The following is a 26,134-nucleotide window of genomic DNA, read 5'->3' as shown; positions in this document are numbered from 1 at the left end:
GTTTGTCAATTTTGTTGATCTTTTCAAAGAACCAGCTCCTTGTTTTATTGATTTTTTTCTATAGTTTTTCTGTTCTCTATTTCATTTATTTCTGCTCTGATTTTTATTATCTCCTTTCTTCGGCTGGTTTTGGGTTGTCTTTGTTCTTCTTTTTCTAGTTTCTTAAGGTGTGAAGTTAAGTGGTTTCTTCGGCTCTCTCTTGTTTGTTCATATAGGCCTGAAGTGATATGAACTTTCCTCTTATTACTCCTTTTGCTGCATCCCAGAGATTCTGGTATGTCGTATTTTCATTTTCATTTGTCTGTATATATCTTTTTATCTCTGCGCTTATTTCTTCTTTGACCCATTCATTTTTTAGAAGTATGTTGTTTAGTTTCCACATTTTTGTGGGTTTTTCCCCCTCTTTTTTGCAGTTGAATTCTAGTTTCAAGGCTTTATGATCAGAAAATATGCTTGGTACAATTTCAATTTTTCTAAATTTGCTGATATTGTCTTTGTGGCCCACATATGGTCAATTCTTGAGAATGTTCCATGTACACTAGAGAAAAATGTATACTCTGTCGCTTTGGGATGAAGTGTCCTGTAGATGTCTATCATATCCAGGTGTTCTAGTATTTCGTTTAAGGCCACTATATCTTTATTGATTCTCTGTTTGGATGACCGATCTAGAGCCGTCAGCGGTGTATTGAGGTCTCCAAGTATGATTGTATTTTTGTTAGTTTTTGTTTTAAGGTCAATAAGTAGCTGTCTTATATATTTTGGTGCTCCTTGGTTTGGTGCATATATATTAAGGATTGTTATGTCTTCTTGATCCAACTTCCCCTTAATCATTATGAAATGACCATTTTTGTCTCTGAGTACTTTTTCTGTCTTGTAGTCAGCATTATTAGATATGAGTATTGCTACACCTGCTTTTTTTGCGGTGTTGTTTGCTTGGAGTATTGTTTTCCAGCCTTTCACTTTGAATTTGTTTTTATCCTTGTTGCTTAGATGTGTTTCTTGTAGGCAGCATATAGTTGGATTTTCTTTTTTAATCCATTCTGCTACTCTGTGTCTTTTTATTGGTAAGTTTAATCCATTTACATTTAGTGTAATTATTGACACTTGTGGGTTCCCTACTGCCATTTTATAAATTGCTTTCTGTTAGTTTTGTATCTAGTTTGATTCTTCTCTTTTGTTTTTCTATCATTTGTTTTTGTTTGTTTGTGTTCCATACTTCTTTCCTCTGTTGCTACCTTTTTTAAGTCAAGTGTTTTTGTGGTGGTTTTTTCAAGGGTGGTTACCATTAAGTAATGAAAAGGGTACCTACCATATTCATTGTAGTACCCTATCTTATGAGTATTTCTACACTTCATTGTCTTTTGCTACTGTTAATCTCCATCCTCTCCCCCCTTTTTTTCCTTTGTTGTCACAGTTTAAGTTTGGTTTTATTGTGTTCTTGGTGGAGCTGTTACTTGTGGTGTTGTTTTCTTTTGTTCTTTGAATCTGGTTGGAAAACCCCCTTTAGTATTTCCTGGAGTGGGGGCTTTCTGTTGATAAATTCTCTCATCTTTTCTGTATTTGTGAATGTTTTTATATCTCCTTCATACTTGAAGGATAGCTTTGATGGGTATAGTATTCTTGGCTGAAAGTTCCTCTCTTTCAGGGCTTTAAATATTGGGGTCCACTCTCTTCTAGCTTGTAGAGTTTCTACTGAGAAATCTGATGATAATCTAATAGGCCTTCCTTTATATGTTGTACTCTTCTTTTCCCTGGCTGCCTTGAGAATTTTTTCTTTGTCATTGGTTTGTGTCATCTTTATTATGATGTGCCTTGGAGTGGGTTTGTTGGGGTTAAGAAAACTCGGTGTTCTGTTTGCTTCTTGAATTTGAGGCTTTAGTTCTTTCCACAGGCTTGGGAAGTTCTCGTCTATTATTTGTTTGAGTATATTCTCCATTCCATTTTCTTTCTCTTCTCCCTCTGATATACCTATTATTATTATACCTTATGTTATTCTTTCTGATGGAGTCAGACAATTCCTGTAGGGTTTTCTCGTTTTTTATTATTTTTGAGTCTCTTTCTTCTTCTCTCTGTTGTGCCTCAAGTTGTTTGTCTTCTATTTCACTAATCCTATCTTCAATCTGGGCTGTTCTGTTAGCTAAGCTTGTTACCTCGTTTTTCCGCTCATGAATTGAGTTTTTCATTTCTGTTTGATTTGTTTTTATAGTTTCAATTTCCTTGGTAATATATTCTTTGTGTTCATTGAGTTGTTTTCTGATCTCCCTATATTGCCTTTCTGTGTTTTCTTGTATATCTCTGAGTATTTTTAAGATTTCTATTTTAAATTCTCTGTCATTTAGCTCCAAGGCTTCCAATATGTTAAGTCTTTTCTCCATAGATTTTTCCACATCTATTTGTGTTACCTCTCTTTCTTTTGTATCCATAATATTCGATTTCCTCTTTCTTATTGGCATCTGAGGGTGGTCTTGTTGATAGCACTAATTAGAATTAATAAAGAGTAAAAAGTAAAAACAAAAACAACAAACCCCCCCCAAAAAAAAAAGATAAAACACCCCACAAAAAAAAAAAACAGTAATAATTTATTATTTCCCCCTTTTTTCTTTCTTCTCTTTCCCTCCTCTTCCCTCCTCAGGGAAATATCGTGCCTATAATGGAGGGCCTGATTTGGGGTGAAGAGTTCAAGGGGCAAAAAAAGGGAGTAGGGACCTACTAAATGCAAAAAAAAAAAAAAGGGGAGAAAATCTTAGACAAGGATAAGATGATTTGCTTGTAAGTAATGGTCGACTAAGAGATATAATAAGAGGGATAAGAGGGAACCAGAAAAAAGGATGAAAAAAAAGAATAATAAAGAAGAAAAAAAATAATAAGTAAAAATCTGTTGTATTAAGTGGAGTGAAGACTAAATACAATGGAGACCTTGGGTTGGGAGGACCCAAAATGCCACAAAAATAAACAAACAAACAAGAAAAAAACAAAAACAAAAGCGAAAAAGAAAAATAAAGCCAAAAAAAGCCTTGAGTCCCAAATTAACTAATTTGTTCGTGATTGAGGATTAAATGGGAGGAAAGTAAAACGAGAAAAGAAAAAACGAATAGAAAGGAAAAAAGAAAAAGAGAAAAACGAAGGAAGAAAAAAAAGGAAGAGAAAAAAACAAAATAAAGCAAAACAAAAAAAAAACAAAAGAGGAGAGAGTGAGAGTTAAGTGTTTTGGAGTATAACCTTAAAGGAGGGTGAGGATGAAAAAGAGAAATAAAATGTAACACTCATGGGTAGTGTAGTTCAAGAAAAGGGAAGCATAAGATGGGCAGAGAATAGAAGGACCGAGGTGGAGGAAATAAAGGCAATAAGATAGAAGAAACAAACAACAACAACAAAAAAAAATTAGTGGAACAAGTTGTAAAGTCTGTGGATTTTTCTTGATTTTGAGAGGTTAACTTCTTCCTTTTTCTTTTCTCTCCCTCTTCCTGGTCGGTGACTCTGTACCCCAGGCTCTGCCCCTGTGTCACACTTAGGTAGGGATTTGCAGTTGATGGGATTCTATGGCAATGTCATATAATTGGCTTTAGTCTTGCTGGTAGTCAAGGCTTGTTGGCATTTGCAGGGTCCAACGATGAGAGAGTTTGCTTTCCTGGAGTCTCTCTCCTAGTCCCCCCTTCCTGAATTAGCAGCCTGGTGATCCAGCTATAAGGCTGCAACTGCTTCTGCCTGGGGAGTAAGAGGCTCAAAGAGCTGGGAAATCCCCACTCTATCCCCTCAGCGCAAGGCTTTGGGAAAGGCTCTGGCAGTCAGAGCCTCCAGTGTAATCAGGCGGGGGTGGGAGTCAATTGTTGTCAAGGTGACTGTTCAGCGCCTAGCATTCAGTTGGACCTCTCAACCCAGGTTTTCCACACTTTGTAGCCTGTTTTGGCTGGGAAGAAGAGTCACTAGTCTCTGCTTGCGACTAGTGTAGTATAGATCTTATTATCTGCCAAGTCCCTCTTGTTAGCGTTTATCCCTGAATATGGAGGCTCTATCAATCAGAAGTTGCCCCCGCCCCTTTAGCGAGAGGCACTAAAAAATATCACGCCTCTTGTCTTGGATCGCTGAACTGAGAGAGATCTTATCAATTAGAACCCGTGGGTGCGCAGATTTCATGGGTTAAGCTAATTTCAGTGATTGGGTCGCAGCTGTGCTCCCGAAGGTATTTCAGGCTGCCTGCGCACGCCCCTCCCCCAACGCTTGATTGTTAGCTTGAATGGCTGGGTGAGGTGCCCCGCCCACGGAGAGAATCTCCGAAGTAGGGAAGACCGCCCTGGCGCCTCTCCCGCTCGCCCCGCTGCTGGCGGCTGGGGCGCACCGGGCGCAGGATAATGGGGCACCCTGGGTGTGCGGGCCAGTAGGGCACTCTGGGCACGTGGAATGCCCAGGGCACGCGCGCGAATGGGGTGCTCCAGCCCCGGTGGCTGGCGACTCTCACTCGCAGTGTGCGGGCCGCTGGGAACGTTAGCGGTGCTCGCTCTGCAACCGGACCGGGCGCGCGCTGGCGGCTGCTCGCCGCTCCCGAGTGTGGGCTGACTCACCACAGGCGCACTCCCTCCGCGGCTTGACTGAACGTCCCTGCGGTAGCTTCCTCTACACCCTCGTCTCTCAGATTCAAGTGATAACAGTCCTTTCGATTCCAGTTTGTGTGGAACTCCGAATGCTCCAAGGATAAATTTTTCTGTTTCTAGTTGATAAATTTGTTGTGATTTTGGGGAGATCTGTCAGACGCGCTGCTCACGGCGCCATTTCCATGACGTCACTCTGAGTAGTTCCATTTTTAAGCAGCCGGGATAGTCCTGGACCCAAGTTTAATGTGTGGTGCAGGTAAGAAGCCCTGTCTGAGACTTACTTGCATTAGGTTTTTCCTTTTTTTTTTTTTTCTGCCTTCTTTGGTTTTAATGGAATATTTTATATGATTGTTTTCTCTCCTTTCAGGGTATCCATTATACTTCTTTTCAAGAACGTTTAGTGGTGACCTTAGAGTTTGCACTATACGTGTTACGCAGATTAATCTAAGTCTGCCTTCACAGAGCACCGTACCATGTCCCACCATGCAGAAACCTTGTCACAGGGCTTCCCCAATTCTTCCATCCCTGCCCCTGGGACACTGATGTCATTCATTCCACTAATCCATTCACTACAGTCATCAAATGTATTGTTGCTTTATTTTTAAAGTTACCAATTAAGATTGAGACTGGTGGCGCAGTGGATAAGGCATCAACCTGGGACCCTGAGGACCCAGGTTCAAACCCCAAGATCCTCAGCTTGAGTGTGGGTGGTCACCAGCTTGAGCGTGGGATCATAGACATGACCTCATGGTCGCTGACTTGAAGCCCAAGGTTACTGGCTTGAGCCCAAGGTTGCAGGCTTGAGCAAGGGGTCTCTGGCTTGTCTGGAGTTTCCCTGTCAAGGCACTTAATGAGAAAGCAATCAATGAATGACTAAGGTAATGCAACTGCTAGTTGATACTTCTCATCTCTCTCCCTTCCTGTCTCTGTCTGTCTGTCTCTCTCTCTCTCTCTCTCACTTAAAAAAAGGATTAAGATAAAGATTTCTGTGTTATTTCACCTCTGTTTGCTCCTTCTCCACTGTTTTTTCATTCTTCACATAGATAAGCATTTCTAACTTTATTATTTTTCTCTTTTGTGAAGAACTTCCTTTGGCATCTTGCCCTGTAGGTCTGCTGATCTTGAAGCACCTCAATGTTTGTCTCCCTGACAGAATCTTTGCATCTCCTTCCCTTTAAAAGGATGATTTCACTATGTGTAGAATTCTAAGCCCTGGCCAGTTGGCTCAGTGGTAGAGCATCTCATCTCCCCAGCATGTAGAAGTCCCAGGTTTGATTCCTGTTCAGGTCACACAGAAGAAGCGACCATCTGCTTCTCCACCTCTCCCCTCCCTCTTCTCTCTCTCTCTCTCTCTCTCTCTTTCTCTCTCTCACTCTCTCTCATTCTCTCTTTCTCTCCTGTGGCCATGACTGGATTGGGCTGAGTTGGACCTGGGTGCTGAGGATGGCTCCATGGCCTCTACTTCAGGTGCTAAGAAAAGCTCAGGTGCTGAGCAACAGAGCAATGCCCCAGCTGGGCAGAGCATCGCCCCCTAGTGGGCTTGCCAGGTGGATCTGGGTCAGGGTGCACGTGGGAGTCTGTCTCTGCCTCCCCTCCTCTCACTGAATTAAACAAACAAAAAAAAAGGAATTCAGGAATTCTAGGTTAGTGATCATTCCATTCTCCCTTGCACAGTTTCTGGTAAAAATCTGCTGCAGTGATTATTCTTGTTCTGCCAGCTCTTTTCAGGATGTTCTCTTTGTCCCTTGTCTATTACAGTTTGAATGTGATATGCCTAGGAATAGAAGGTTTTTTGGTATTTTTTATGCTTGGTGATCCCTGAGTTTTCTGGATCTGTGGTTTGGAGTCTGTCACTAAGTTTGGAAATATCTTTGTTATTATTGCTTCAAGTATTTCTTCTAGTATCAGAGAGTGGTGCTAGCTTACATCTGTACCATATGCGCCATATGCATATTTTGAAATGGCTCCACAGTTTTTTCTAAATAATTTTTTTTAATTTATTGATCAGAAAGAGAGAAATACTGACCTGTTGTTCCATTTATTTATGCATTCATCGTTTGCTTCTTGTATGTGGCCTGGCTAGAGACTGAACCAGCAACCTTGGTGTATCAAGATGACGCTCTAACCAACTGAGCTACCCAGCCAGGGCTGGTCCCACTTTTCTTGATGGTGGTTATTTCTAACAGTTGACAGCCAGTTGGAACATTCCCTTTTCTGCAGCAGCAGTTGCAGAAGCGCACCCTGTCCACTCTAACCCTTCATGTGCAGGGCCCAGGCAGCTACTCACATCTCATGACCCTCAGATGGCAGGGTTGGGGTAGTGCAAACACTCCTGTTGCTGGGATCGTCCTCTGTCCTCCACTTCCCACTTAGAGATTGTGTTTTTATCAATGTGAGCTTCTTTCTCTGTGTCTAACCAATTGACTCTGAGATAGTCCATGTATTCTGTTATCTTCTCACTGCATAACCTATAGTGTGTTTTTAAAAACATTTGAGATGTGTTTTTACTTGCTTTGGTTTCAAAGACCAACCCTTATTCTCCAGATTACTGGTGAGTGATAATCGTTTTAGTCACTAGTTTGATTCATCTGTGTGTTCCTTTATTTGCTATTTGTTGATCGCTTCCTGAAGGCACAATGCCCAGCTATGGTTCTGAGAAATAGAGAACCCAGAATTCAGTGACACACGAACGGGAAGTTCTGTGTGAATGATAATGAGCAGTGTATGACACTGAGAAACAAGAGGGTCTGAGAGTTAAGTCTGGGCTGAGACTGGACTTGCCCGATGTCAAGAGGTGTCATTAAGATTTGATATCGGAGTTGTGTCAGTCAGAGCCTGGGCAGGAAACAGAAGGAACACTCACACAGGATAACTAGAAAGACTCTAAGGGATGATTGACAGACAAGAGTGAAGGAAAATTCAAGAGGACCCAAAAAGGATGGTGACATATCGTGAAGCTGGTGACAGCAAGGGAATGCTTCCCATGGCAAGACCCATTGGGACAGGGGAAGACAGGTTACCAGAACCCAGAGAGAGCTGTGGGAGCAGTTCTGATAGGACATTGGCTGAGCGTCAGGAGCTGTGGATTCTGGTGGGGAACAGCCACTGCTGATCTAAGTCCTGGTGGGGAGAGGGAGGGGGGGTAATTGCTGCAGTCCTGCTGTCCTACTTCCTGACTTCCCATTGGCCTTTCCCACCAGCTGAACCAAAGGGAAGTCAGAGGGCAAGCCCGCAGAGGCCAGCTTCCCGGGAGCGGAGGGGGTGGAGAGGATGGAAAGTGAACCTAGAAGGACAGACAGAGGACACCAGTGCAAAGAGGGTCTGCGCCTCTGCAGGGTGGGGGCACTCTCACAGCATCGATGGCTCCGAGTCCTCGATGAGAGGTGGGAGTCAGAGCAAAACTTGCTCGAGACTGTGGCCACCACCCCTCGATTCTGCACAGTAGTCTGGACTCTCACCAACAGGGCGTGATCTCGGAAGCAGTGGAATGGTTATGATCTGACATTCACTTTTCAAGTGTTTTGCTGGGGGAAGCGCTAGACTGGGGGCAGAGCTGCATGTTTCTCCCTCAGCCTTCTGGCAGCAAAAGGAGGAAATCGGCGGACGGCCAACGTGGTGGCCCATGGTTTCGCCAACCTTCTAACTCTGGACAAGAAGACCCTCCAAGAAATCCTAGTGCACTATCCAGATTCTGAAAAGTTCCTCATGAAGAAAGCCAGGTACAACCTTTAAACCCCATGAGAGAGGAGTCTATTTTCCTTTGTAAAATCCAAGAGGAAAACTAGACAAATGATGGCAGTGATGAGCTTTCTCCATGACACACATTTAGCAAACAGTTGCTGTGCAGTCGTGCATGGAACACTGGGTGGGGGGGGGGGGCACTCATGGTGGGCGTGCCCAGAGCTGTCCCTCACCCATCCTTTCTCTCTGTACATAGAGTCCTTCTCCAAAAGAAGGCTCCCGCATCAGGAACAGTGTCACCGACCAAAGGACTCGCCTTCCTCTCCCCACCTAAACCAGAGACGCCCAAAATGTTCAGTGCTCTCCTGGGAGGCTCAGGGAGAGCCGGCCTCGCACGACTGCTCAGGTTGAAGAGAGAACAAACCGCTCAGGTGAGCAGGGAGCTCCCACTTATTCCATGTCAGACCTGAGACCATTGGGGCTCACCTCATGTGCCTGATCCCACTCTACCGGTAGCACTGATTATTATTCAAACCCACATATCTTCACATTTTACCTTCACAGCTCTATTGAAGACGGCTTTGATGTGTATGTAAATCCAGCCGGCCCTCATTATTTGTGGGTTCTGTATTTGCAAGTCTGCCTGCTCATTAATAATTCCTGTAACCCCAGAACTAACCTCACAGTGTTTTGTGGTCGTCACAGAGGCCACACGCACAGGGAGCGAACATCTAAGTGGCCAGATGTTCACATTTCCGGCCCGATGTTCACATTTCCAGCCCAACTCGCTGCAGTTCTCACACTGAGTGAGTGACCTTTCATGGTCTAAGTGTTATGTTCCCGTGTTTGTGTTTAAAAGCAGCCCCAAGTGCAGTGCTGAGGGGCTGTCTTGTGCTCCTGAGTGCAGGAATGCTCTGATGTGGCCCCCGCAGAAAATCCCTGTTAGGTGAGCTATCCGCGGCACAAGCCTGTGGTGCTGTCAGCTGGGCTTCCCTGCGGTGAATCAACACTTCTATTGACAGAAATACACAACAACAAAGTTACATATTGATGGTTGACAAGTTATGGCCAGAGGCTCCTCAGAACCTAATCCTGCATCCCACCCCTGGAGGCCAGGGGTATTTGCTGATTCAGTGTTTGTGGCTCTAGGACAAACTGCTGTTGCCAATGAGACTCAAACACACCCATATAAACAAACATACACCTATAACTATGTGACACATTCTTCCAACAGGTCGGGGGAACACATTCACAAATGATCAATCAATTATATATCACAATGTCTAAGGCCAGAGGCACCTCATAGGGTTTATCTAAGCACTCCATGCCATAGATGAAGAAGCTGAATTCCGGCTCAGTGTGTGTGATTAAGGTGACAATCAAGATGGCAGAGCTGGTCCCTAGGTCCTCAGACATCCGGGCCTACACCCAGATGCCTCCTGAGTCCCAGGAATGTGAAGAAACTCAGATGTTCCTGTTGTTCTCCTTCCCCACATCTTTTTTTATCTTATTTTTATTAATTTTAATGCAGTGACATTGATAAATCAGGGTACATATGTTCCGAGAAAACATCTCCAGATTATTTTGACCTTTGATTGTGCTGCATACCCCTCACTCAAAGTCAAATCGTCCTCCGTCACCTTCTATCTGGTTTTCTTTGTGCCCCTACCCTCCCCCCCAACTCCCTCCCTCTCCTTCCTCGCCCCCTCCCCACCCCTCCACCCTACTCCCTGTTACCATCCCATTCTTGTCCATGTCTCTGAGTCTCATTTTTATGTCCCATCTATGCATGGGTTCATATAGTTCTTAGTTTTTTTTTCTGATTTACTTATTTCACTCCATATAATGTTATCAAGGTCCATCCATGTTATTGTAAATGATCCAATGTCATCATTTCTTATGGCTGAGTAGTATTCCATAGTATATATGTACCAAAGCTTTTTAATCCACTCGTCCTCTGACGGACACTTGGGCTGTTTCCAGATCTTCGCTATTGTGAGCAATGCCCACATCTCTCTGATTCTCAGTGTAAGCCTGTGCAGGCAGGTGCTGAGAAACAGCAGGTGTCAGGTGTCCTGAGTCTTGTCATCCGGTTACCTCTGTCCCCATAGGGATGGGGAGCTGTGGGGGGCAGTGTAAACCCAGCACTTCGTTTAATCAGTGTGAACACAAGAGTCTGTGTAAAGCAGCGGTTCTCAACCTGTGGGTCGCGACCCCAGCGGGGGTCAAACTACCAAAACACAGGGGTTGCCTAAAGCCATCAGAAAATACGTATTTATTATACAATACATTTTTAAATAAAATATGTATTTCGGATAGCTTTAGGCGACCCCTGTGTTTTGGTTGTTCGACCCCCGCTGGGGTCGCGACCCACAGGTTGAGAACCGCTGGTGTAAAGGCTTGTGGGGTAAAGAAATGTGTAAGTGAGGTTCTGCGTTCGCCTGGGCACCGTCACACCTCACACAAGTCTCTCTGACACTGACCCTAGTGTCAGCGTGAGGAGCGGAATATTCTTTCTCACTATGAAATGTCTATGGCTGGTGCCAAACACAACAGGTTCTAAAACTAGAGCTCAGGCACCGCAGGACGAGTGGAGAAGGTCACAGAGGAAGGGATGTGCATGCTTTTGGGACGCTCTCCCAGGACCTTATGGAGGAGGAAAGCCACGCTTTCTACAGTATGTTTATGGTAGTCAGCTAATGCAGTCTATCACAAAAAATAAATATTTAGATTGTGATCTTTATAAAATAAATAAATAATTTTAAAGTAAAGCAAAGAGTCCTGAGCACCTAATTCAAAGAGAGTGAGGACCCACAGGGAGAGAGTCCTTGGCTGGGACCCAAACGAGTCCAGACCCCAGGGAATCAGATGAGAGGCCAAGCCCCACCCGCTGCCCATCGGTGGGCTCAGCGTGAGAGGCCCACCAATGCCCTGGCTCACTGCATCCAGACATCGCTGCTGTGTGTTAGTTAGGGGACTCCAGTGTCTCGTGATTTCAACACCAATTCTCTGCACCTGCTTTCCCAGAAAAACAGCGAGTGCTCCGGAGAACAGGCCAGAGGCCATGGATGGGATGATGCCGAAAGGAGGCTGGCGGACAGGCCACCGGACAGATTCGAACACAGAGCAGGCCCTGTCCCAGCTGAGGGGGGGCCCCAAACGGTCAGAAGGGCATCCCCCGGAGGACCTGCCAGCCACTCCATCACCATCAGCATGGCTCCTTCTGACGAGGCCGCGGAAGAGGTGCTGACGGCTGAGGTCAAAGGGCAGGCCCAGCAGTAAACATCCAATTACCTTAGATGCAGTCTTGCTGGTTCCCCAAGACCTTATTCCCAGGACAGTGGCTTCCATTCCTGAGGGGAGAGGCCTTGCAGGACCCTGAGAAGCCAGGGGCCAACCCCGACTTCCCGGAACTCACGGAGAGGGTGAACTTATGCAGCGGTTATAAGATTACTGAGAAGCTGTCCGTTTTCTGTTATCAGTCTGGGCAGCTGGAGTTCCTCCTGATTGTAGTCGTTTTTCTCCTTCCATTTTTCTTCATGTTTCTTCCCTTCCTTTGATTAGTTTGGTCTTGTCTCAGACTCACTAACCTTCGTCTTAAAAAAAATTTTTTGTGTTAAAGCCTTGTATGGTGCTGCTAGTCTCTATTAAACGTTCTTTGTCAGTGACTATTACCTCTTATTTGAAGGAGAGCACGGTATTTTAATTCAGGTGAGGGTGAAGAGCCAAGAGATGTCAGCTCCACCTGGCTGCTGGGGCTGCTGGGGAGCTGAGACACTGGTGGAGCCCGGGGGTGCAGAAGGACCTGCACGAGAGCCCCAGAAGGACAGGGGCACCCGCCGGACTCACAGCCCGGGTACAGGCACACCGCAGCAATATGCTAGGTGGAGAAGCCGTGCCCTTCGCAAAACAAGCGAACTCTCGTGTCTTCCCCCATCCCAGGTGAGCAGGCAGCCATTTGCTCACAGGATCTGCTCAGCAGACAGCCAGGAGGAATCGAATCATCCCCGGCTTCACAGAGCCGAAAGGGACACTTCTCAGAATGTGCCTCAGGCGTTTGCTTCCAGATGTGCCAGGTGTGAGTGCTGGTGAGAAGTGATGAGGGCAGGAAGGTAGGCTGTACCACATCAGGCTGGCACAGCCCTATCATCTCATTATTGCACGGTAGGAAGCTGTCCTTGTGAATCAGCCAACATTAGCATAATCACCAGTCTTATGCTTTAGGGAGGCTAAGAAGCCAGGCAGGGGTCAGAAGTAGTAATACATATAGAATTCCATTCTAATAAGTGCCATTAGTGTGTAACATTAAGTTCTGGATAATAAGCTTATTTCCATGTCCCAGGAGGTGGTCACTTTGCCAAGAGGGCCTTGACAAATTATATTAGCCCGAGAGCCTACGCAGATGCATTCAGCAAACCACACATAGATCGATCGCTGTAATAAAATGTAGATTTTAGTAGAGCCGCTCGTTTTCTAATCTAGTGTTAGAGTGTCATAAAAACATGGTTAAGTTTTACAAATGGTTGTCTTGTGTTTTCATGGTTTAAGGGAATGTAGAGAGATCGCTAAATAATGCTTACTTGATAAAAGGGAGTTTGCCTGTAGAAAGAGTGACCTCCCCCCTAGAAGAGCCAGAGAGAAAAGGTGAAAATAAGGCTGAAAAGATTCTGATCATAGGTAGAAAGGAAAAAAATCCTAAACTTGTGAGTTCATTCTGTCCCCTTGTGCCCTGTATAGAAATGAAAATAGAATCCAATTGCAATTTTCTGGTCGTCCTCTGGGGCTTATTTCTTCCCCCAGAAGACCCAGTTGCAGGCACCATCTTCATTTCCCAGTCGCTCAGATGCAGGTCTAAGGATAGCCAGCACCTCTTCCTTTGTCCGTGCAGTGCCACCAGATCCCTCTGCTTCCTCAGTCTTTCTAGTTATCCTTTCTTTTTGCATTCTAATGCTAACACTCCACTACCTATTCTCTGTCCAAATAAACATTCACTATATTCCTAGCAGTCTGCTCTAATTCCTTTGCTGTGGGAAAAGTCAGATCTGAAATACCAGTCTGTCCATCTGAGCTGTGTGATACAACAGTACAGATGGGTGGCGTTTTTTATTTTAAATAATGTTTTTAGATTTTTTTTTTAAGATTTTCTTCTCTTTTTTTTTCTTTTTTTCTTTATTCATTTTTAGAGAGGAGAGAGGGAGGGAGAGAGAGAGAGACAGAGAGAGAGAAGGGGGGAGGAGCTGGAAGCATCAACTCCCATATGTGCCTTGACCAGGCAAGCCCAGGGTTTCGAACTGAAATTTTTTTATTTATTCATTTTTATTAGAAAGAGGGGGGCGGAGAGATAGAACAGGGTGAGGAGCAAGAAGAATCAACTTCCATATGTGCCTTGACCAGGCAAGCCCCGGGGTTTTGAACCGGCGATCTCAGCATTCTAGGTTAATGCTTTATCCACTATGCCACCACAGGTCAGGCCAGACTGGTGGTTTTTAAACACAGGACCTGACTTTCCGCAGGTCTGGAGGCTGCAGTGACAGGGTCACAGGCCCTCAGCCCAGCGTGGTGAGGGAAGGGCCAATTCCTGGTTCACAGCAGGCTCCTGCTCGCCTATTGTGTCCACTTCTGGTACAAGGGCAAGGGTCCCCCTGCAGCCTCTTCTGTATAGGCACTGACCCTCTTCATGAGGTCATTCGTGAGAGCACCTCCCAATGCTGTCATCTTTCGGGGCTAAGATTTCAATGTGTGAACTTGGGGTGGCGGACACCACCATTGGAACCATACGACTTCTCGGCTCAGGGACCAACTCGTCCCACTTTCTGATCAAGCCTCATTTATCCAAGTTTAATTGCCACCACCCTGACCGGTCCTTCCTCGAAAGCAGGTCTTTCTGCTTTCTCCAGAGCAACCACCTACCTCTCTCCCTCCAATGCTGCCCAGCTGCCTCTCACAGTGGGGATGTTGTCGTCCAGCACATGCTTCCTCACTGTCCTTCCACTCTGCCAGCCGCCTCTGAAAACATCGGTCATGATGGGCCTTACCTCACAGGCTATCTTTACATGGCAGGAAGTACCACCCTGGACAGCGTGCCACTGTTCTCTGACCTCTGCTTGCTTGTAGATTCTAACAAGGCAAAGACAGGCCCTTATGCGTTATTTGTAGAAAGACAGGAAGCTCACGTGTTTGAAGGGAGAGAGAATATTAATAGGCACTTTGGGGAAGCACGAATAGCCATACAATAACATAGAGCAGACTCTGCATCATCTCAGTTACGAATTAGGTGAAGCACGGCTAAGCAGAATGCCAACAGGAGAAGAGTCTGTGCTTTCTGTAACGGGGGCCTATTCTATATTTATAATAAATCTTTTAATCCTCCTTTGAGGAATTTTTAAGAACCTCTGGAAAATATTAATCATTATGCTGCTCTGGAATTTATTACATTGAATCAGACCAAAGCTCCTTGAAATTCGTATTTTAACTACCTCACCCAAACACTGCGGTGAAATTTGATATTTTCCTCTCTGAGTTGTTAGGGCGGGCTGTATTTTCCCTACTCTTAGCTTTTGTAACTAGAAATGATGGTGCAAAGGTCAAATAAAGGTGTATCATTATGCAACACACAATGACATTCTTGACAACAGCTCCCTTGGGTGAGGACAGTGAGGCACCCGGAAGGTCACAGCCCTACTTCCTGCACACAATGATGGGGCAGAGGTCCCGGGACCCCGTCTCCCTGCAGTCCCAGGTGACAGAGTCAGACATAGGGCGTGGAGGCCAGCTGACCAGGCTCTGACCTGGATGCCCACACCCAGCTTTGAACAAACCCGTGTCTGTTGTTTATACCAGAATCCCAGACTTGGGAGGGAATTTAACAATTCCCACTCCCAGCCCCCATCACACATACCCCACGACAAAGCCCGGTGTCCAGGATCACTGCAAAGTAGGCAGAGCCCAAGGACAGGGACCACACTATCTCAAACATGAAGACCTTGGATGAACTTGACAAAGGACCACATACCTGAAGGAGGGCTTCTCGAATAACACTGGGGAACAAAATTTTTGTTGCATCCACCAAAACACTTGTTCTTACCTAATTCGAGTGTGCTGATCTCAAATCTGACATCAGTTTTTCTCTGTAAGCTACAGTGTTTTTGCAATTCAAGATTTTAGGTTTTCCTCTTATTGTAAAATTTTCAACATTTAGTTTAACATAATGAAGTAGAATGTCTTCTTGGGCATTATCTTTGTGAAAATATAATAATTTATATAATGCAGTAAATACACTAATATACTAAAAGATAATTGTATCAGAATTTGTCTACTATTTCAAAATAGAACATACTAAAACACTTATTTTAATCATAAAATTTGTGCAAAACTTATTTAAATTCTATTCAGGCAAAAATTTGCCTTTGTAGCTCTTGCTTTGTGTACTTGTTGAGGACAATCTCGTTTGATGCTCCAGCAGTAGTCTGTTCATCACTAACAGCTCCAAGATTTTCGGGAAACTTATCAAGGTGACTGTTCAGGAAGTGAATCTTAACGCTCATGTTACATCCAATGTTACGGAAAGCCAACAGCATCCTTTGAACCAGAAGTTCAAAGTTTTCTGCTTTTTTGTTGCCAAAGAAGTTCTTTGTAACTACCACAAAAGACTGCTATGCTGCTTTCTCCTCCTTATTCATCTTCCTGGAAATTCTTCGTCACGTATGAGGGTTCAAATTTGAGGTCCATCGAATAAACCTGCTTTTATCTTCTCAAAAGACAAGGCAGGAAAAGCAGAAATAATATGTTGAAAGCATTCACTTTCTCTATTCAAAGCCTGAACAAATTGCTTCATTAAGCCAAGTTTGATGTGAAGTGGGGGGAAAATAATCCTGTCTCGATTAACTACAGGTTCATTGACAATATTTTGCATCCCTACTTCCACAGCTTTACCTTTCGGCCACTCCTTCTGTGTCCAGTGTTTTTCCCGAGCTCGGCTTTTCCACAAACACAGAAAGTAAGGATACTTTGTGAAACCTCTCTGTTGTCCTAGCAGGAAATTTACCATTTTAAGATCCACACAAATGATCCAGTTATGCTCCTCATACTTCAGAAAGTCGAGGACAATTTTTATGTCATTCTTTTTTTTTTTTTTTAATTTTATTTATTCATTTTAGAGAGGAGAGAGAAAGGGAGAGAGAGAGACAGAGAGGGAGAGAGACAGAGAGAGAAGGTGGGGAGGAGCTGGAAACATCAACTCCCATATGTGCCTTGACCAGGCAAGCCCAGGGTTTTGAACCGGCGACCTCAGCATTTCCAGGTCAACGCTTTATCCACTGCGCCACCACAGGTCAGGCATATGTCATTCTTACTAAGTCCTTCAATTCAGGTTGGCTAAACTGCTGAGGGGTTAATGACTGCTTGGCATCAGAAGAAGACCCTTCAGATTCTGCAACCATTTCCTCATGCATCTTTATCAAAATACACTTGATTGCCATGTTCACTTTCTTCGTCCTTAGAAGAAATAAAACGATTGAAAACTGGAACCGGGAGTGTCTCAGAGTGTGGGATAGGTCTTATTGCTGAAGGAATATTAGGATATGCGATCATATGCCGTTTTTTCTTGCCGATGCCCTTTGTATGGATCAGACAGAAATAACAGTCACTGCTGTGGTCCTTAGGTTCACGCCAAACCATGGGAATACCAAAAGGCATTCCTTTGCGTTTTCCTTTTGTTTAGTCACAAAACATTTCCTCACAATTATAACACACAATATGAGGAGCCCAATTCTTGTCTTGATCGCCAAGGGAAACTTGAAAATAGGCAATATATGCACATGTCACAAATGATTAATATTGCGCCTTTGACGTTGAAGTGTGTAACGGCCACATATATAACAGAAGGTGTCAGGACTATTCTTACATTTACGCCTACTCAAAGAAGCCATGATTCAATCTTAAAACAAATAAGAGGGTGTTTTTTATCAGATAATGTTTTACATTTAAAAACAACTACAATTATGTAAAAATGATGTTTGTAAAACATTAATTGCCTTGTGGTTATGTTCAATCCAAGAGTCGTTGCCCTTTAACTTCAATTTAAAAACCAATGCATGCCATTAACTGTAACAAAAAAAATTAAAATTGCATAAAAACTAGAGCATGCACCAAAAAACAGATTTCAGATTTGGAATCAGTGATGCAGAAATATATAGAAACAGTTCTAAAACCCCATGCAATAGAAAATTAAAAAAAAAAAATTGTTCCCCAGTGTTATCATTTCCAAGATTTCCTGGGGCAAAATGACAAGGGCCCAGTCTGCCAGGTTAGGACTGTATTTGCATTCCAAATCAGAGAGGCAAGTTTCAGATTCAGTATGTCCTTCAAGAAGGGAACGGGCACAGCGCTCTCTATGACAGGAACGTGAAGAACTATCACAGCTGGAATCCTGCCGTTCTCTGTGGAGCGAGTGAGGAGATGCGGTTATGGAATAAAAAGGTTATCCCAGCACACTCATCAGCGACACTGCTAGCCCACCCACTTTCGCACTTGGAGCCACAGACTGTCCATTTCTTTGTGAGGGGGCCCTCTGCCTTTGTCATGGAGCCCTGAACAGCCTCCAGTTTCCAGTTTCTGTGTCTGCTAGGGACAGCCCACTACATGCTGTGTTCTCTTCCAGGCTCTGGGGAGGCAGCAATGAGCAAACTAAACAAAGTTCCCTGGTTTCTTGGCACCTCCGTGTGAGCAGGTGACAAGGACCAGAGACCATGTAAGTAAAGCCCGCACAGGGACCAGGGGTACCGGTACAACTTTAAATAGGGCGGCAGCGACACTCACTGAAGGCCTGCGGGAGTGCGGGGAGCCAGGCTGCCATGTGACCGCAGAGCGCTGCAGGAGGGGTCAGAGTGCACTAGGCATGTCTGAGCAGAACAGCCCCGGGGCTGCAGCCACAGGGCCAGCGTGGATGGCAGGAAGGGAGCCTGGAGGAGGAGCTGGGGCCACACCTGGAGAAAGGCAGGTTCCTGGAGGGAAGGTGCCGCTGGAGAATGAGGAGTTGGAGCTGTGGTGGGAGGAACTGAGCTGGGAAGCGGATGGTTGGTGGGTGGTTAGTGAGTGGTTAGTGGGAGACCGAGTACTGAAGCTGGGATGCAGCAGGCTGCTTAGGATAACGGGAGGGAGGACCCTCCGGCACGGCCTCAGGGCAGGTGGGGGTGAAGGGCATAACAAGGTGATCACCAGGAGAAAGGAGCAGGAGCTGGCCTGATGGTAAGTAAGTCCATGCTGGAGGTTTCCAAAGCAAAATGCTACCTGGGGGCAGAAGGGGTTACGGACCTGCTTCTGCCAGTGGGAGGTCAGGAAGAAAACCACACTGGACAGTCTGTGCAGGGGAACCCAGGTGTAATGAGAGTGAAGCACAGGGAAGCTCTAAGGGAGGGACCGGGAGAGGGGGAGGACCTTGCTCTCGAGTGACAGGCTCCAGGGCCTGACAGGAAAGGTGCCGGGGTTGGGAGCACATGGGGCAGAGTGAGGAAGCTCAGGATCCTGAGGACTGCAGGATCAACAGGTGGCTGGGCAGCTGACAGCAGAGGACGCTGGAAGGCGGAGGCAGCACCTGCCAGCGGCTGTGCTTAGGGCCAGCTGCACTGGTGACTTCGTGACCTCGGTGCCTGGGACAGAGAAAGGGATGGTGCCACAGCTCTGAGCAGGGGGGGGGGGGGGCGGTGCTGCCTCACCTCTGCTGCTGCTGTCTCGCTGTCATATGGCTTCTTTTCCGTGTGGTGTCAGTGAAGTGTCACTCACTGTGAACTCACCTGCTGACAGCAGTGAGTCTGGGCCTGGAAATGGCGTCTGGCGCGTCTGCGTGTGAACATGGTGGATGCCCTGGCCCCTCCCTTGGTGTGAGGAGGCACACTCCCTCTTATGCTGACACTTGCTTCACTGATCACTTCTTGTTGGGAGGACGGAAGCAGTAGCCATGCCAGAGGACAACTATCCAGGACATGCAACCCGCTGTGAGTGTTCTGGGGAACCTGGCCAAATGCTGCCACACTTGGTGACAAGCGACAGGGTGACTCTTGCTAAAAGCAGTGGTTTGGCAGACTGAGGATGCATGTCACCATCAGCCGTGAGTCTGCCTCGTGACATACAGCCTAATGCACACCTGGAGGTGGAGGTGGGTTCTGGCAGGAAAAACAGACTCAGAACCTGACCCAGTATCAACACCAAGCAAGTGTGGGGCCAGACAGCAGAATGTCCACCAGAAGGTGACCACCACCAACTTCCTTTCAGGCCTCGATGAGGCAACGCCATCACGCCAGACCCTCCTCCTGGTGTTCCTGCGCACTTGGTGGCACCATGACTGCGACCCCAAGACAACCCCTCACACACCCAAGAGGACCCACCACCCACTCCTCCCTCTCACCAGTGGCCCCCATCCCAGCATTTTATTTTCCAACACACATTTCTTTCCTTTCCTAAAACATTTATCTCCATACTTGCTGTTCACCTGATACTTCATAAATGCGTGTAACCTTCTTCACCTGCTAACTTCAGGCCACAGGTTAGAACCTCATCCTCAGAGAAGCACCCCTTGCCAGCCGGTCGGGCCAGGTCTCCCTGCAACGTGTGACTTCACACACTGACCACACGGCTCTGTGGTACTCAAGTAACATTTCCTTCTCCCCGTCCCAATCCACTGTCTCTGTGAAGATAGCAACCCGGGCTACACGGTCACTGCTGTGTCCCCAAGCCCTAGCCCAATGATGCAACAGAAGAGAAGCAATTTTTATTTTTTCTTTCTTTTTGTGACAGAGACAGAGAGAAGGATAGATAAGAACAGACAGGAAGGGAGAGAGATGAGAAGCATCAATTCTTCATTGCAGCACCTTAGTTGTTCACTGATTACTTTCTCATATGTGCCTTGACCGGGGGGCTACAGCAGAGCAAGTGACCCCTTGCTCAAGCCAGCAACCTTGGGCTTCAAGCCAATGACCTTTGGGCTCAAGCCAATAATCATGGGGTTATGGCTATGATCTCATGCTCAAGCCAGAGTCCCCATGCTCAAGATGGTGGCCTGTGCTCAAGCCAGCGACCTCGGGGTCTCGAACCTGGGTCCTCTATGTCCCAGTCTGATACTCTGTCCACTGCACCACCAAGTCAGGGAGAAACGAAGCAATTTTTTAAAGGTTCTGTAGATGAGCTGTCCTGTGTCACATGGCTAGTAACATGTGAGCACCATACCAGTGAGGCCGGCCCAGGTGCAGGCTGAGAACCCTCCCTTACTGTGCCCAGAAAAGCATCATGGGTGCATCTTTTAAATTAACAAACCCTACAAAGTAGTAACAGCCCCAAACTCTTTCATTCAATAAAGTATGGAACACAGGCCGCCTACTATATCACATTCACTTTATTTCTCACTTTTCCACTGGATTTAATAACATTCAGAGAATAGAAATGAAAACAAGGCACAGCTGTAGCACATGAGGGAACATTTTTATCCGGAGGGTGTTCAAGTGGACAGTCCACGGGACAGCAGTTCACACAGTTGTCAGGTGTCTGAAAGACACCCGAAAGCACAGCACAGTTCCACGGTCAGAGCCAGACTTGTCCCCGTGCGTCACTCACTCCTGTCAGCCACACAGGAACTGACTTGAGACGGCTCTCCAGGAAGCAGTGATCAAGGCCAGGGACAAAGATGAAGTGTGCACAGCTGGGCCCTGCGTCTGTGCAGGGACAGTGGACAGGGAGAGTCCCGGACCCGAGCCTGCGTCTCTATGACCTGCTCATGCTGACCAGTCCCCCATATCCCCGCAGACGGCGCGTCCACCCAGAGCGCCGGCACCAGCACACACGCAGGGATCTGCCTGCTTGCCGTCTGTAAAGGCACTTTCAGAACTAATGGCACCTGAAGGAATGGTGGCACAGAAGGGAAAGGGACTATTTTATAAAACAGAACTAAATCACATATGATGAGGGAAAATGTAGGAATTGCAAGAACTTTATAAAGTAATTTAGAAATCGTAACTGCTTTCATTTCGAACTATAAAAAGGTACCTATCCTTTACCCTTATGCTGGAATCACAGTTCTTATGAGAAACAGCATCACTGATGGACCTGATCAAGAATGTATAATAAAACCTTCTTTTAAAAAAGAAACAATTCTCATTAAAACAGGAACATGGAATTGTGAAGACCTGTGACCTGAGCAGTGAAACTGATGACCTCTCACAGCCAGCAGTCCCCAGCCTCCCCCCGCCCCCACTGCAGGAGCCAGCGGGGTGTGGGGTGGGGGCGTGAGGAGGGTGGGCATGAGCTCCGGACCCACCCACCCACACCAGATGGAGTGGCCGTGCCCCTTCCCATTTCACCCTGCACAGAGAACTGTGCAAATCTACATGTGATTAAAAATGAAAATTCTGGAAACCACAGCAACACGCATGTGCTGTTTCCAGGCACACAGAGAACTAGAGTTGGACTGCAAGGCAACAGGCTCCCAACTGTGGGAAGAGCCACGTCCCTTCTACATCTCAGAGCACAAGGGCCACGGGCTGAGGGGCAGGTGTCAGGAATGCAGGCAAGTCAGCAGCACTGGGGGCACCCACCTGAGCATCTGAGACAACGCAGGTTTCCTGTGGGATTCCTAAAGAGGATGGGCTGACACATGGAGCTGCACAGTGCTGGGGCACACAGGCCCCAAGTAAGACACTGTTGAGTCTATTCTGATGACAGTACGTTTGCTACGTAATGTGTTCTACGGGGTGAGAATCAGGGAAAGAAGTCTACTCTTACACAAAGCACGTGAAGTCAACTATATCTTAAGACAGAAGTTGGATTTGCTTTTAAGTTACAACAGGTTTAATGCTTAATACTGTACATCCTAGGCTTAGGAAATAGCAGGTTATTAAAATGGAAAATGTGGTTTTTGAATCATAGATAACCATTATCATGGGTTTAAAAATCAGACTAAAAACATTACTTAAAAAAAAAAGGAGAAAATGTTTAAATAAAGATGTGCAAATTAATGTCTGGGGCTGTAGCAAACAACGTATGAAACTGTCCTTTCTCAACAAGCACAGTTAGTGAGAAGGACACGGAGCCCCCTGTTTGGTCCTCATGCTTTCCTGGACAAAGCAGTCTTGTCCATTTTAACATAATCCATGGAAACACTCTGACAATGTGTTCTAGGGCAAGGAGGCACTGCAGATGCAGACCACGAGCTCAGACGGCGACCACCTGGGCAGAGAGGTCTAGGCAGCAAACACGATGCTGCTCGCCCAAGGCTCACACAGGGCCCACTACGTTGTAGGACTGGCGTGCCTCGGCCTTCAGCGCTCTAGACTGTGAACTGCACCTTGTCTGTGCGGCCACAAACCTCAAGACTTTAGCCCTGGAGAAGCACTGAACCATCACAGAAACAGCTCCAGTGTCGGGTCTCCGAGAAGCCTTGTCACCAGGACGGACTCGGGCTCGTTACAGAACATGGCCACCTGAAATCGCACCATCCCAAGTTTTCATTCTTTCCACTGAGACACACTGAACATGGCATTTTCTTCCAGTGAAAGTGAACAATCACAACAGTATACAAACAGCCTCACTGCAATTACTTAGAAATCAGAAGCAATCACTGAATTGATTGGGCAAAAATTAACTTAGTACTTTTTCTCCAAAAAAGTATAAAAAGAATGCTTAAAGTCAATAAAACCCACTGAGAACTAGGTTTACACCATAAATGCTGGGGTGAAGTGTGTGACACGGCTGGTCCATCATGGGGGGCGGGGGAGGGAGGACTCTCACTTGGCGGTGGCAGGGTTCTTGGGAGGCAGGAGCTTGTAGGTGTTAAAGTAGCCCACCACCTGCTGGGGGACTTCGGCCAGGACACACTGGGCCAGCGCCTCCTTGGGAGCCTGGGGAAAGCAACCAGATGAAGTCATTAGCACATTTTTACTGCCCTCTGATGACAACTAGGCTCCTGAGCTGTCAGCGAGTGGGGAGTTGCCTGTCCTTGGCCCGCGCCTTGTCCCAGTACGGTCCGGGATCCCGGAATAATGAAAGAATATTCTGCTCTCTCCAGCATTTGTCAGATTCTTTTATGGTGCCAGCATTATAACATGCGATGACTCTGTTCGCTAGGCATTAATTTTTTAAGCTTTTTATTTTGAAATAATTATAGATTCATTGGAGCTTGCAAAAATAATACAGAAGATTCCCATGTACCCTTCACCCAGTTTCTTCCCCGGGTGATAGCTTCTGTAACAACAGGACAACATCAAAACCAAGACAGTGACATCCATACTGAGATCTCACCGGTGTCGGCATTTGTTTGTGTGTGTGTGTGTGTGTGTGTGGCACATGGTCCTACAGGACTGTCATCTGGACACATCTGTGTAACCACCACCACAATCAAGATACACAACTGTTCCATCAGCACAAAGACCCCTAATGTTACTGCTTCTTAACCACACCCCTGCCACACCCTCCCCCGACATCACCGGTGGGGATGTACGATGGCATGGCCACCCCGAGACAGTTCCACTGTCTTTAATAATTTAACACGCAACAGTACATGACCCAGCAACTGCGCTTCTGGGTAGTGATCCCAGAGAAATGTTCACACAGAAACTAAATGCGATGCTAACAGCAGCTCTGTGTTTAGCAGACAAATTGGGAAACAACCGAGACGCCCTTCAAACAAACGGCAAGCCGACACAAGGACTACAGCTGGGGTGACTGCCAGAAAATCAGGCCAATTGCGAAGCCCGTCCCACAGGTCACAGGCTGCAGGGCTCATTTACATAATATTCTTGAAATGACAAGATGAACTGGAGACAAAATTAGCAGCTGCCAGGGGTCAGGAAGGGATGAAGGTGGGGTGGGATGAGTGTGGCTACGAGAGGGGGACATGGGGCATCCTGTGGGGAGGAACCTTGCTCGTATCCATGTACCAGTTTTACGAGACGTCACCAAGGAGTAAACTGGGGAAGAGTCTCCTGAGAGACTTTCATCAAATCAGCTTTGAGTCTGGTGAATTCATCACATACTTGTAGACAGTTTTTCTGCCATCATGTAAGTAAAGATGAAATATATTTTAAGACATTCACCACCACTGCAGTTTAATGACTGATCACAGACTGCGAGAGGCACCCAAGCACACAATCTGCCACACAAACACTCCATCCAATCAGGGCTCTTCACGTGGGAAGCTCCCACATCTGCCTGACACCTACCCCACCCACTAGTTGTGGATGGGCAAACAGAGGCGCGGTACTCACGTTCTGGAATTGTCTGAAAGGCACAAACTGGACAATATCTCTGATGGCTACCTCGCCCGACGGGGAGCGCAGACCCCCACCATCACTGTCCAGAAACTCCATGGCGCCGAAGTCAGCGCCTCCCACTCCAACAATGATGATGGACATGGGCAGCTTGGCGGCGTTGACAATGGCCTGCCTGGTCTCGTCCAGGTCTGTGATCACACCATCGGTAATGATTAGGAGCACAAAGTATTGCTGCCAAAGAAACAGGGATACCGTGAGCAGCACGGCTCCCCCACAGTAAAGGCAGTTCCCCGAGCCGGGAGTCTCTGCCCAGGACATCTCTGCTTAAAAACAGTCTGAGGTCTCTGAGGACAAGGGGTTCAAAGATAGAAATGCTACGGGTTCAGTAAAAGTGCAATAGACCACAAGGTGGAGCGGGCATGAACTCACAGGAGCCAGACACGGGGATGCCAGAGATTAAACTCTCAGCAAGCAGAGGAATCAATACTTTGGTTTTACAGAAGTATTAAATCTATCTAAGTATTGATCAAGGGAGTGTGTGGCATCTCTGACTGAAGAGGGGAATTGTTTATTAGACCAAAATACATTTTTTTAAGAAATGGATATGATTCAGGGAAGAAACCTCCTAATTCTGTCACCTCTGATAAATTCTTTTAGAGAGTGGTAAAATGTTACATCAAGTTATGACTCTATCTTTCGGGCCACTTACGTCTACAATGGAAGTAAGATTTGTAACAGCACCTAACGTGCTGAGCATTCCTGGTGGCCCAGGCTCTGGAATCATCTTATTTTGCTCTTTCAACACCTGTACAAGGTGGTCATCCCTGCCCAACTTGTGAGAACGCTGAGGCCAGGAGAGATGTGGTGTGCAAGGTCCCACAGGTGAGGGCTGTCTAATCCACACCATAAATAATTCTGCAGCAGCAGTTCAACTGCTAGGTCTCCCCAAGTTTTCCTCTATAAAGTCTACCTCCATTTTTGAGGGTTAGAACCAATATAAGAAACTGATTCTAAAGACAGAGAAAAGACCCACGGGTGTAAGGGCTGTTTTGTTTTTGTCTTGTCTGTAAGGATCACTAACTCAACAGCAGGTGTTATTCCCAAACTGAGGATGACTGTACCATTACTTCACGCTCCACCTTTGGATCAACTGTCAAATCAACAGACAAGTGGCAGGGGGAACAATTACGACTCACACCTCCCTGTCCCCAGTGCACTTACAGATGCCGTCTGCTGCTGCGTGGCTGCAGCAGCAAACCTGGCCACGTGGTTGATGATCGGTGAGAAATTGGTTGGTCCGTACAGTTTTATCTGTGGAAGGCAGGCCCGGTACGCCTCCACAATGCCCTGGATCCCTAGACGAGAAGAGCAGTGTTGGAAATTCTCAGGTTACAGCACAACTGTTCTTTATTCCCCACGTGGCTAATTTGATTACATACACATCAACATGCAGTGCTCTGGAGAGTGTGGGTAGTTCTACGTATGGAGTTCCTCTAAGCTACACCGAATCACACACCTCCATAGCTGTGCTCCATCACATAAGCCGATAACCCCACCCCTGTCCCAGGAGAAGGCACTTCTTTTCATCCCAGTGAAATTATTCATTAATCT

General features: G+C 46.3%; 2 protein-coding genes across 3 annotated transcripts in view; one reads left to right on the top strand and one right to left on the bottom strand.

The window, feature by feature from the left end:
* CNGB3 (cyclic nucleotide gated channel subunit beta 3) overlaps positions 1 to 11,986 on the top strand; it is a 133,580-nt gene extending 121,594 nt beyond the window's left edge. The window contains exons 16-18 of the mRNA XM_066264697.1: positions 8,162 to 8,308; positions 8,527 to 8,701; positions 11,298 to 11,986. Coding sequence (XP_066120794.1) covers positions 8,162 to 8,308; positions 8,527 to 8,701; positions 11,298 to 11,552 — 577 coding nt within the window. The 3' untranslated portion in view covers positions 11,553 to 11,986. The remainder of the gene's footprint in view (positions 1 to 8,161; positions 8,309 to 8,526; positions 8,702 to 11,297) is intronic.
* An 8,651-nt stretch (positions 11,987 to 20,637) lies between these two features.
* Positions 20,638 to 26,134, bottom strand: part of CPNE3 (copine 3) — a 51,036-nt gene continuing 45,539 nt past the window's right edge. For both annotated transcript variants that reach the window (XM_066266465.1, XM_066266466.1), the window contains exons 14-16: positions 25,745 to 25,878; positions 24,518 to 24,754; positions 20,638 to 23,152 (exon numbers count right to left, since the gene is read on the bottom strand). In XM_066266465.1, the coding sequence (XP_066122562.1) occupies positions 23,039 to 23,152; positions 24,518 to 24,754; positions 25,745 to 25,878 (485 nt within the window). In that variant the 3' untranslated portion in view covers positions 20,638 to 23,038. The remainder of the gene's footprint in view (positions 23,153 to 24,517; positions 24,755 to 25,744; positions 25,879 to 26,134) is intronic.

The sequence above is a fragment of the Saccopteryx bilineata genome, chromosome 3 (genome assembly GCF_036850765.1).
Source record: "Saccopteryx bilineata isolate mSacBil1 chromosome 3, mSacBil1_pri_phased_curated, whole genome shotgun sequence".
Lineage (NCBI taxonomy): Eukaryota > Metazoa > Chordata > Mammalia > Chiroptera > Emballonuridae > Saccopteryx > Saccopteryx bilineata.
The sequence above is the reverse complement of the archived record's forward strand: the minus strand, read 5'-3'. Positions and strand labels throughout refer to the sequence as shown.